This window comes from Empidonax traillii, unplaced genomic scaffold (genome assembly GCF_003031625.1).
Source record: "Empidonax traillii isolate 1590-97213 ecotype Southwest subspecies unplaced genomic scaffold, ASM303162v1 scaffold342:size1861417, whole genome shotgun sequence".
Classification (NCBI taxonomy): domain Eukaryota; kingdom Metazoa; phylum Chordata; class Aves; order Passeriformes; family Tyrannidae; genus Empidonax; species Empidonax traillii.
In genome coordinates, this window is record NW_020955535.1 from 871,886 (window position 1) to 884,710 (window position 12,825).

Below are 12,825 nucleotides of genomic sequence, written 5' to 3' on the forward strand. Positions count from 1 at the left end.
GTATAGAATTTGATTGTAAGTATTTCAACACAAATAAAGAGCTGAGGTTGAAAATTAATGGTACTTAATAAACTGGAGTGCTGTGAAGTCTTAACTGCATGCAATAAGAGGCTGAAGCCAGCCTCTTCTCCCTAGAAAGCTCATGTTTAGATTCAAGGGAATAAAATTCAAAACACACCACAAAGGAAATTTAGGTTCATTTTCTGGTTAAGCAAGTACTTGTATTTTATAAATATTTTGTTTCCCCTCTTCTTTACTTAAGAAGCCATCTGCCCTTGTTTTGCTTTTCTATCTTTGAAAGATTGCAGTTGACTCACAGCTTTAAAAAAAATCCTGTAACCACAGAGCAACAACCGAGTCGAAAAACGACTCCGATTAAAATCCGGCCCCAGCTCCGAGTCAATCCAGCAGTGGGCCAGCAGGTGTCACCCTTGAAAAGGGTGTCATTCCGGTGGAAGCCTCTGGCAAAAATGACAATCTGAAGTAGCTGCATATAAAAACAGACACGTACACACACATATATATATGTACAAAATCTCACCTATGTACAAATCTTTTGCTCTCCAAGTAGGCAAGTGCTGTGCTCAGCTGGTAAGCGTAGAGGATCAGAGAGGCCAGGTCCAAGCTGTATTTCCTGACTTGCAAAAACGATCGCAGCTTTTTGTACAAGGAAGGAAGAAACAGGAAGAAATTAGGACCGAAAATAACGAGGCTGAACGAGGCACATCTCAAACTGTAAAGTTGACACAAGTATCGACGGCCATGACTTCCTTTCCTTAAGGCTGGATGAGGAAAGGAAATCACTTCCCACGAACAAAATTAACTCTGGGTTAAATTAAACCTGGGGTTTTTTTTTCCTACGTGGAAAGGGTTAGCCAAACAAAAAATCCCAGCAATTTTGTGCATTGCTTTCAGGCTGCTTCTGAAGAGCATCTGCTGCTGTTCCACAGTGAAGCCCTCCTGGACCTTTATTGACTCTACCCTTGAGTACAGCACATGTTTGCAGCCTAAATAATTTTTAAGAACTTTACAGTACCTGGCCAAGCCAAACACGGAGTAGATCACTATTGTTCTGGAAGCATTATTTTAACCTACATATGCTAAAACAACTGGATTTGGCACAGAGTACCAATACCAATATTTATAAGCCATATTCCCAGCATAAGGCAGTTCGGACCTACTGGAAGGTGGCACTTGAATCTCCTCAAAAATTAAAACAAGGCTTTGAAAAGTCATTTGGGCACTGGAAAGGAAATCTGTAATTTTCTGACAGAAAATGACTTCTCCACTACAGCTTTTTCTCCCTCCTTTTTTTTTTTTTTTTTTGGACAATGTACTGCAGTTTGATAATTACAATGACAATACACAACGCAGAATGAAATGTCACTGCAGCTCCCATTTTCAGAAACATGCGGCTCAAAGAAAACTAATCGATTATAAAGAGCGAGATTTTAGTTTTGCTTGAACCATTCATCCAAAAAACAAAATAATGAGGGAAGTCATCTTATCTAGGGCCTCCACTCCACAGAAAAAAACCCACCATATCTGAAGGGAAACTGCAGCGTTACTCAGGGAGAGTAAAAGATGTACCACAATTTCACTTCTAGAAGGTACGTTTGCAAGTGCTGTTTAAATGATATCACATCATCATCATCCTGACAGAGGTCACGCTCTCACTCTGGAACTGCAATTAAATTCTCTGCAAACTCTGACTAAATGGCTTTGGAATGAGGTGATGCAGTTCCCCCAGAGGAGGAGGAGGAGGTCAAACGCTGCCGCTCCTGTTTCTCAGCCCATAATTCCACCAGCGACTGTGATATCACATTTGGTATCGTGTGTTAGTCCTGAGGAGTGTTTTTTCAGCCTTTTGCAAAGCGATCTGTGAGCCAGCAGAGAGGAGAGCAAAGCTGCAGGAGGGTTGTTCCTACCTCTCCAAGCGTGCAGAGCTCCATGATTATCCACACTGGGTTCTCTGTAATGACTCCAATGAGCTTCACGATGTGAGGGTGATCGAACTGGCGCATTGTTACTGAAAGGAAACGAAAACGAGCCGGTGCTTAAGAAGCATTTTCGCCAATGACCAAGAAAATACAATCACAGGTCTTGAAGCAGCCTGAAACAACTGTTGCATGGAGTAATGCCTGGTCGTTTTGTGCGCTGTGGGCAGTGGGAAACACAGTTTGCTTTGTCTGTACTGTTCTCCACTCAGGAAAATGGAAACTGCTGTGGAAGGTGCCAGGCAAGTCAGTCCTGGCTGAGCATAAATTAAGTTAACAGAATGCCCTGACAAACCAGTGCATGGCCACTTAACCTGGGCCTTTCTACTGGAAGAAGAGGCAAGAAAAAACAGTCTCTATAATTCAATTACTGGAAATAAATGTCTGTCAGTTTATGACATAAACAAAAGCCTTATTTAATCATCACATTCACATCTCATTTTATTTCCCATGGGCTGAATTAACTCTTCAGCCTCAGCAGTGCAGTCCCAGTATGTTTTACGCAGTATGACCACATGAATCACAGAACGGTTTGGCCTGGAGGGGACCATCAAGATCAACCAGTTCCAACCCCCCTGCCACGGGCAAGGACACCTTCCAGGCTGCTCCAAGCCCAATCCAGCCTGGTCTTGAACCCCTCCAGGGATGGAGTTCTCCACATCCCTCATCCTGGAACTGCTCACCTCAGAGACTGCCTGAAGGCTTGCTAATGTTTTGGGGAGATGTATTTGGCAGTTTAAATCAAACATCAGTCCCTTGATTAGGTTCTTCTCTCCCAACGCAGGCATGGCAAAAACATCCTTAAATATATCCTTAAAGACGTGTCTTTAAATACACCCTTAATGTATTCTTGACAAAACATCCTTAATTTGCTCCTCAAGTAGCATCTCTTCTGCATTTACAGTTTGTAATGTCAGCAGAGATACATGGTAATTACCAAACTGCAAAGTCTGCTTCAGTTTGCCTAAAATTAGGCAGGAGTAGAACCTGCTCTCTCTTGGCTTTAAACTAATCCCAAGCTAAATCCAGGCGTTTCTGGATTTTTACCCTGAAAAGCTCTGAATTCTACTTCTGCATGTGGGTACAAAGCAGCTGGGTAACCAAAGCGCCTCCAAACCCCACCAAAAATCTTTGGGCAATTCTGCTCATAAGACTGACAGTTACAGTAGTTTAATAAAGTGGTTTTTCTTTGTCCTGCAAAGAAAACTTTAATGGGGCAAACTTAAGAGAACATATTCTTTAAAATATTAATGTTATAAATAATACAGGGGGGGGGAAAAAACCCCAAGAAAACAAACATTCCCATCATTGACATAGCTTAAAACATTAATAAAAAGGAATAAATAACATGGTGAAATGTCATACAGGCAGTAACAACTGCTAAATCTCTGCAGTGTTGAAACACCACCAAAATATCTGAATATTCCTAATATTAAATTATTAGGAAATGAATTTATCAATTCAGTGAAGTAACCAACTGCTCTGAGGGAGTTTGCCATCTGAACACAAGTCCAAGGTAAGGGATGGGAATTAGAATGAAAAAGAGAAAGAAAAAATGGCAAAACTATTAAATCAAAATGGAAAAGCACTATTTATCTGTCGGCTATGGTGGCATCTCCTAATCTGTCAAACTCAGAGGCATAATAGGGAGCACTCAATGAGCAATTATTTTCTACACTGTTAGGAGACAGCAGCCTACCTGTTACTGTAAGCAGTGTTTTTTACTGTTCCAAAAGACAGAAATGTAGTGGGAAAAATTATAACAATTTAAGAAAAAAATCAGACATTCAGAAGTAAGAATCATTAGCTGTGAGCACAGATCTTCTGAACAATTAGGAAAAAATCCTTGAATAAAGGAATATTGAATAAAATACACTGCAGCATCTAACCATAACCAATTAATTTACTGACATAATACAATACCTTTACAACATTTACAGATATACAACAGCAAAGGATAATAGGCAAAAATTAAGGCTTAAGTCCTGTATCTTTATTTGCTTACAAAACCAAACAATAGAGGAATCGCTACCTTTAATATTCTTATAATTATTCTGTTCCTATTCATCTCAACAAAAAGCCTTCCTCCACGTAGGAAATGTGCCATTTGTGGGCAATTGCTTAGAAAAGTGGTTTATTCTCCCATAAATATTAACTCTGAATTTTCAAAGCAGACCTCTCTTTGACATGACATTTCTAGCGAAAACAACGACCTGACCTTCTAAAGTATTACACCGATAAAAAAAAACATTAAGAAGGAAACAGAGGATCAGATGATCCCTAATATGCCAAAAATGCTTCTAAAGCCTTACAGGAGTCAGACATCACCATTTAGTTTGGAAAAGGAACCCCCAGACAATCCCACAAATGGGCAATGCAAGGATGTAAAGTGCTCTCCTGTCACGTATCGCTGGAGAGGAAAATATCAGGCTATATATTAATAAAATATTTACATTAGTGTAAGAAGTTTCTGGCACAGGTGGTCATAGTCTCTGCAGGGAGAAATTACAGAAGTGATCCTCCAAAAAGTTATTTAATACTCACAGGCTTCTTGTAAGAACTTTTCTCTAACGCTGTCAGACGTGCAGTTTTTACACGTTTTGATTGCAACGGCCATGGCTGGATTTTCCTGAAAGACAAGATTGAGAAATCACTCAGAGACAGCCCACCAAAACCTGTCCTTTAAAATTCCAGCAAGAACTGCTTTGGACAAAATTACTATTAAATAAAATTACTACTAAATAAAATACCTTTAGTTAAGAAATCACACTGTGAAAGCTTCACTGTCATTACAGTCAAGACACCTCAGGTACAACGTTTACATCTAACGTGTCTTGGAAATATTTAATCTGTTTTAAACCATGTTAATACTGTGCAAAAATTATGACAAAAGGTGTCGAGTTCAACTGAAGAGCACTGTAAACTTTTTGTGTTATTGAGGATGGTAAACTCTTGATAATATTTAGCAAAAATACAGGGAAACGAGGAGATATATCCTAAAAATATCACTTGGCTTATGGAAGCAAGCAACCTGGAAAGCCAAGTAGAGGAAAGACTTGCTGCAATTGTGAACCCATCTACAAAGGAAAGTAAACCAAAGATTTTTACGTATTAGCTTCACAAGAAGTCAGATCAAGGCTTTAAAACCAAGTTAAACAGAATGATGTGTTTTCAAAACCAGGCAGATTTTCCCATCTAATTGCTCATCTTCTGAATACTGAAAAATGAGAAGTTCTTAGTGGATTGAAAAAGGCTGAAGTGTTTTAAAACTAAGCTTCCACATTACATTACATTACATTGTCCATCTTTTAATGGGCAAATGAACCTTTCCCTGAAAGACTACAGGGTTGATGCATGTCCTGAAAACCCAGTTTTTAAGGCCACTGAGAGGTGAGGATTCACAGTTATGTTCTATGTCTGCTCACGACTGCTCTATTTTAAATCTATTTGTACAAACATTACCAGAATTAGAGTAGTATGTATATTCTGCAGGCTTGAATGCTTATTTTCTAAGTTGCTCACAACACAGATCAACATAGTTGACTTAGCGGGAAAATATTGATTAAATCCTCTTCTCATACATAAAATGCCCATAAACTGACTGAAAAACTGGTGGTAAATCATGATTTTATTCCCTTCTGAAAGCAGGATTGAACAATCAGCCCTGGGTGAGACCTCTGGATGCCTGCCAGACCCATCCCTCTCCTGGTGTTACACATCAAGTTTTTGAAACATCTCATAACTAAGAGGAGCATCAGAAGGATTAAAGTCAGCCTTGCTGGCACTGCTGACACGATCCTGTATGCACACACCCATTTTCCATTCAGCATCCTACAAACACAGGCTGGCTGGGATACTTCAGGAACACCTGGGAGAAAGCAGCATTCCAGAAGAGGTGGACGCTGCACAGTCACCGGAACAAGAACTTTGCAAGTGCAGCGAACAGGGATTTTTGAGATTCAAATCTGAGCTAGCAGAACAAGGGGCGAGAAATCTCCCCTGTATTTTTGCACACAAGCTGAACATCTACACGGAAACACTATCATGTTGTTGGAACTCATCTTTTGTCTACTGTAAGATTTCTTCCCAGAGTGTAAGTTACACTCTGTGACTAGAATATTAAAATTTAATGACATCAACTTTCTGTTTTCCCTTCACGTATTCCAATGCAGTAAAATTTTATTAATAAAAGTAATCAGTGGGTTGCTGTTTAAAAATATCATACTAGACACAGGATGCCTGAGTAAAACCTGTTTTCCAATTCAGAAAAAGACTGGAGACAAGCCAGCATTTTCAGAACAATAGAAAAGGGTCTTTAATTGGTTTTACAGAGCTGTAGATTTATCCACCATGCCCCAAGTGCAGTGAAACATCACTCCTCTGTACTCCTGTTAACCCGGACAGAATTAAATTAAAAATAAGAATCTCCCTAAATGCAAAGTGTATCAGGCTTGCTTTCTAAATAAAGGTACCAGAACAGACTTAAAACTTTCCTGAAATAGATAAAATTTATCCTCATTTATTTACTTAAACATTAACCCACTGAGCCCTGGACCCTGACCAACCAGCTGTTCTTTGGAAATGGTGCTTCTGATGTCAGAAGTAGATGACTGTCCATTTTTGTATCGTCTATCAAAAATTCCAATGTTTTTTTCTGACATGAAACAAATCTTCATTTTACACTTGGAGAGTTACTTTATTATAAGTTTGAAACTGGTTGAAATTCACTCATTTTTTGCAGCCTTGTCTTGCCTTTTTTCCCCACAAAACTTCATTTTGATGTATTTAAATAGCAATCTTAAATCTTTGTGGCTGCAGCCTAGAACAACACATGAACACCAGCCTAAATTACACAAGTGCTGCCAACCTCCCTGGTTTCACTGAGGTGATTCTTGTGTGTTGGTGTTTAGATGGATCAATGCCCAAGCATTTTGCATCTCTCAGGAAAAAGCAGTAACTTTAATAAACTTCTCTGCGAGAGATCCACTGAGACGGTCAGAGGAGCAAATATTTATTGGTTCTGGAAGACTCAAACCAAGGTCTCTAAGGAATACGTTTATTTTTATTTTTATTTTTAACAGAAAAGCTCTACTGTTTGTTTGTTTGTTATTTCAGAAGGAGGCTTACCGGGCTCATGTAAACTCCTTGGTGCACATCTCCAAACTGTCCTTCCCCAATGCAGCGCCCCAGCTCAATCCTCTCCCTCTGAATTTCATAATCTCTGGCTACAAGAACACAACGCACTTGAGACGTTAAAGTTTGCTGACCGAGGGCAGAGAAATAACCCAGAAGACACAGAACTCAAAAAGTTAAGTCACTCAATGCCTCACGTATGAAGAACTAAGATTAACGTTTGCAGCACACCAACCTACGCAGATGCTGCACACACACACACACACACACACACACAGTGGAGACCTCTTAAACCTCAAACAAATGTTTAAACCAAAGCAGTGGGAGAGGAATTGTGAAATCTAAACTGCTATATCAGCTCCTGTGCACTGATTCGAGTGCAACAGAAATAAATGACGCCTTCTTAATTACAGCTGGTGGAAGGCAAAGCCTGCAAATAGCTTAGGGCCACACCAGTGTTAAATACAGCCTTGATTTTAAACACAGCCTTATCCCTCTGGATGGTTAAGAGAACTCCACTATGTGGTATTTTAGGTTTTTGGAACCATCAAAAGAGCCCAGAGAATTTTTAAAGAGGTAACTGCAAGGAAAAAGAAAAAAAAAACAAAACACCAAGAAACAAGAGCATGGCAAATAAGGATAAAATGGAAGAGCAAAATTTTGAGTGCACTGCACCTCTGTCAGTGTGTAACTGAAGCAAAATTGAGATGTTTGGTGGGCTTGTGCAATTTTGTTCATGTTATGGTTTAACAGGCTGAGAATATTGCTGATACAAATGGCTCAGTACTTCAGCAAAACATTTAATCAATTGCAATTGAATGACTTCATTTGCAATTTACTTTGTGGCAGACATGGAAAAATAGTTCAGGAATAGCAGAAAAGCACGTACAGTATATGTTTTCACCTTTACTTGTGTTATTCAGAGAAAAAAATATAACCAACCAGCTTAGACCTTCATAACCTTGACTTGAACGTCGTTCACACTACAGAAATTATGTCATCTAGAGCTGGATAACGAGGTGATAAATGCCTTTTTCATCTCTTTTTTTTTTTTAAGTACTGCATTTTCCTCTTTAAAATCCCAAAGCTAACTGGTTTAACTATAAATAAATAATGCTTATTAAATGAAAATGAATAGTAAACTTAAAAATTCCACATCATTCCAAACTGCAAGCATACAGGGATGGGTAAAGGGTCTCCTGTTACCTTCATCTATTCCATAGCTTTCTGCAGTGCAATTAAGAGAAAAATCAAATGCTTACTTAGATAGAGCTTCTTAAAAATCAAGACAAGGACAAACATTTTTTTAACATTTTTTTTTTCTTAAATATGAAGAAATATACTGATGCAATTTTAAGTTTACATTAGCAGAAGTCACAGGTGTGTTCTCGTCATCTTTACTGGCTCAGTCCTTTGGGAGCTGAACATTTGAGTCCCTTTCAATCCAGCAAAAAGCACTTAATGAATTTCCCTCCACAGCCCCCACCTCATGGGTTTTGGATTGAAGTCATCCTCAAGTGTTCAGCACCATCCAGGGCTGGGCCCACAAGTAATTACTTCCATGAGAATTTAAATAAAAAGATTAGAGGTGGAAAAAAAAAAAAATAAAAACGACACAAAGTTAATCTGTTAATAAAAACTAAAGGATATAATTTATCACAGCATGTTTCGATCCTGCAATTATGTTGAAAGAATCATGCAGTGATTTACTACTGCAAGACATTCCAAACACACTGTTTATTTCTGGAAAACATATATTCTTGCTTTTCAAATACTGACACTCAAAAATATATGTTTTGCCAAACATATATTCTTGCTTTTCAAATATTTCCCGCAGCAGTGGAAACGATGTTGTCAACACCGAAGTGATCATGAGACACCCCCCGCCACATGGGGGGAGTGGGAAACTCGGAAAACTTCACATACATCGACAGCTGCTCAGCAGATCATGGCACCAGTTTATTAGCACCACCCTCCCCTCCTGCATTAACCAAAAGTCACGTTTTTGCAGGATTGTGTATCAACAGGTTGTCTGCTGCTTCTGGAGAAATCCCTGGTTGCCAAAATGCAACTGGAATTTCGCAGGCACAGCTTCTAAAATCGGAATATTGGACTTTGCTGCTGAATGAAAGAGCCTCGATTTCAGATTATATTATAATTCAAACAGGCCATTAAGACAAAAATCCTTGTGGTGGCTACAGCATCACTGTTTTTACTTCAAAGATGAAGACTCAGCAGAAGTCTGGATTTTTATTTTTGTCCCTGAAGTCTTTCATCTTTAACAACATTGCCATGTGGCTCAGTTGAGTTTTCCTCTCTCCTGGAACTGGAGAGCAGCACGTCTGTCCCAGAGCAAGGTGAGATACAGTTAGACAGCAATGCACAAAGCTTTCCAAACTGTCTGCTCTTATCACAGAGACCTCATCCAATCTTTAAGCTCAGCATCACAATCAAATAAAACTACATTTTGAGACATCAAGAGAATTTCGCTGTGAAGTCACCGACAGCAGGAAAACAGAATTTGGTTTTATTTGATTCAAAACACAGACTTGAAAATCACTGGCTCTATGAGTTTTCCCATGATCATAAAGAACATTTTCTCTGCACACATATTATTTAAGGCTGAAATATTTTTTTGGATAGAAAAGTTCCCAAATTAACCACTGCACTTACTTGATGGCATGGTATAAGTGTCTTCCTCATCTATAATCTCTGCATAGTCATCAGTCTCTGCAAAGGGAGGAATTGAAGAGTTTCGGGAAAAGCAGATGAAAACAATTCTCCACAACAGCATCTCCAATTTATCAAGGCTCAAATGTCACAACCCCCAAGTTCAGCATTGCTGGGACACGTTTACAAAAGCATGGATAAAAACTTGCTCATGCATAAATCATGGTATGAGAATGACCCCAGTGCCAATTACGTCACATAGATGCATTCAGACAAGGAAGATTCATCTGTATTCGAAAAATTCCAGTTCTGCCATTAAAAACCCATCTAAATTGCTGGCTTGAAATCTTTTTAACAGCGAATTCCGTTGCAGCGAGAAAACATTATTAATGGATTAAACTGCTTCAATTAAAAACCTTCAATAAAGTATGAAAAACATTTTTGCTAGTTTTTTATGTCAAACGGGGAGAAGACACTAATGATGTTCCAGGGTAGCATCCACCTTCTGTCAGTGTGGCCAGGTGAGCTATTTACCACAGAGTCTTCTAGAGCACAAGGACCTTTTAAGCCACACTCTCACCTTACACCCATTTTTCTTGCATTAAACTCAATTTTTCTTAATTAGTGGAAATTCACCCCTAGTTTTGCTGAGGACAGGGTTTGAAAACAACTTCCCAAATTTTTTTTCCGAAAAATGGCAGTGTATTTCTTCCTCTGTTTAAAACTTACAACTTTTACAACATCTGTTCTCAAAATGGTTTAAATGGTGTCAAGTCATATCAGAAGGTCCTTCTCTTGCTCTGAAAGAACTTCCAGTGTGTGCAGATCATCTCCTGAAGGTCAGATAAATTCCTCCAGGGGTTATAAAGCCAGTCCACAACAGCAGGATAATTTTTTACCTCAAGGCTGTTCAAATCCACTCACCAACTCAAAAGTCATAGAGAACTGAATCATTTCAAACCCAGTGTGTGCAGTTTTTTGCGGTTGATCACACACTGGAAAGCCCCTGAAAGCCATGATTTACTCCCCTTTTTCCCCCATCTGCCCTGGAGCATATGGATATCCCTAGAGCTCCCTGGTCTGATTTCCAGAGCGATGGTTTGTGGCTGGTGAACGGGACAAGGCCACAGTGGGAGTGGGAAGAAGGATGGGATGATCCCTTTAGGCAGTGTAAGCCAACCCTGAAACCAGAGCAAGGCTCATCAATATTTTACACACACAGCTAAACCAGAGGCTTGGTTTTTAGACAAACCCAATATTCAGCAATTAGGAAACTGCAGGTTGCCTGTAAACCTTGGAGTTCAACACACTTCAGGGAGTAAATGCAGTTTTATGATCCCAGCTTCTTACTACCTAAATAGAATTAAAGCTATTTTTCTTCTGAACTCCTCTAGGAATATATACCAGGCCTTGTAAAAACAGAATCAGGAAATCCTAAGTAATTGGAATTTTTGCTAGGCAATTTCTGTTCAGGACACTGTGAAACAGAGCCACCTAATGAAAATTCAATTAATTATGAAGACGGTGCACAATTCTGAACAGGCAGCACAGTCCAGAGGCACTTATCTCTTTATTGGTATTTTTTCCTCCCTTACATTATAAACTAAGGTTTTTGTAAAAAATAAGCCTCAGTATGATCTAGAAAATGAGCATGTGTTTGAAAGGGATCAGTTGTGTGACACCAATGTGATGGGGATAAATCACTTTGCTTCCTTCTAACATCGTGGTAGGGTGTTTGTAACTTTTACAGTGGAAACCAGAAATTTATTCATCCATGTAAAAAATGGACAGGATGAAAGACATTCTAAACCTATTTGAGAAAAAATTTTAAAGTCTGGAAACAAGAAGTGATGCCTTTTAAAAAACCCCATAACCTACTTGTCACAGTAGGTTACGGAACAGCGCTTACAAAATGTGATCAATGACATGGTTTGTTCATCACTCTACTTTAAATTAATGAGTTAATTTATACTAAAAGCAATCTCAGAACAGCACAGAGACATTTACAGGGTTTTGATCCATTGCCCAAAAGCATCATGAAACTAAAGGAGTCTTCACAGTCAACCCAAATAAATTAAATGTATGCAATTAACTACACAAATACTTCTTGTTACACATTTAACGCTCTGGAGAGGAATATATCATAAGAATTCAGAAAATAATTCCTATATATATATATATATATATAAAGCTATCTGTCATTGTTTCTGGGAATCAGAGGACAATTCAATCAAGGCATTAACACTGATGTGCTCAGAGTGTTTTGCAATAAGGATAACTGACCTCCCTCACACAGGGGCTCGACCCCACAATTAATCCCAGACTGGGAGGCTGTTACTGAGTCTGCTCAGACCAGAGCTGTGTTTGCTGAGGGATATTCCAGAACCTACAAAGCAACACTGAGCCAGGCAAGTGTCATGGTCTGATCCGGCCTCTGCCTCTCTGGGCAGTCTTTGCCCGCAGTCTCCAAGATAGAAGATGACAAGCTCCAATAAAAAGCTACCCAGGGTCAGTATCTGAAATATAATTTGTGACAGAAAACAAAAGTCCCTTTAAATTTTAAGAAAAGACAGAAAATTGGAGTGGTATCTTTAGTTTATATCTGAAGGATAGCAAGGAGATGAAAAATTATACACTCCCTTTACATTTTACTGGAACGATGGTCACAAGAAGTGATTTCTATTTCCTCTTTTCACCTTCCTTTGCATGCTGCTTTTATGCCCTTTTAGTACCTCCTACTCCGAAGAATAAAGATACATACACTATCAGTACCAGCAGTTTGGTTTTTTCCCCCATCATCAGATGGAATCCTTTAGAAAAACAGCCAAAAAAAAAAATCTCTTTGAAAAAAACCAAAACCCAGCTTGTTTTCAGAGGAAAAAAAGACTTGTGAAGCCTGCAGAAGTTAAATATTTTGTAATAAGTTTCAAAGTTTTGTAAAGAAACCCCAAAATATTAAAATCTGTCTTTAAAACCAGCAGTTTGAGTGGCTGAAGTTTGATTAATACTCATGTATCCAATCTGC

The 12,825-nt window shown here is 38.9% G+C and overlaps 1 protein-coding gene across 18 annotated transcripts in view; it reads right to left on the reverse strand.

The window, feature by feature from the left end:
- Positions 1–12,825, reverse strand: part of PTK2 (protein tyrosine kinase 2) — a 188,318-nt gene that overhangs the window by 30,151 nt on the left and 145,342 nt on the right. For 9 of the 18 annotated variants that reach the window (XM_027892225.1, XM_027892206.1, XM_027892209.1 and 6 more), the window contains 6 exons: positions 9,804–9,860; positions 8,337–8,357; positions 7,125–7,222; positions 4,542–4,626; positions 1,929–2,029; positions 542–657 (listed from right to left, as the gene is read on the reverse strand). In XM_027892225.1, coding sequence (XP_027748026.1) covers positions 542–657; positions 1,929–2,029; positions 4,542–4,626; positions 7,125–7,222; positions 8,337–8,357; positions 9,804–9,860 — 478 coding nt within the window. The remainder of the gene's footprint in view (positions 1–541; positions 658–1,928; positions 2,030–4,541; positions 4,627–7,124; positions 7,223–8,336; positions 8,358–9,803; positions 9,861–12,825) is intronic. The other 9 variants (XM_027892211.1, XM_027892213.1, XM_027892212.1 and 6 more) reach the window with 1 other exon arrangement.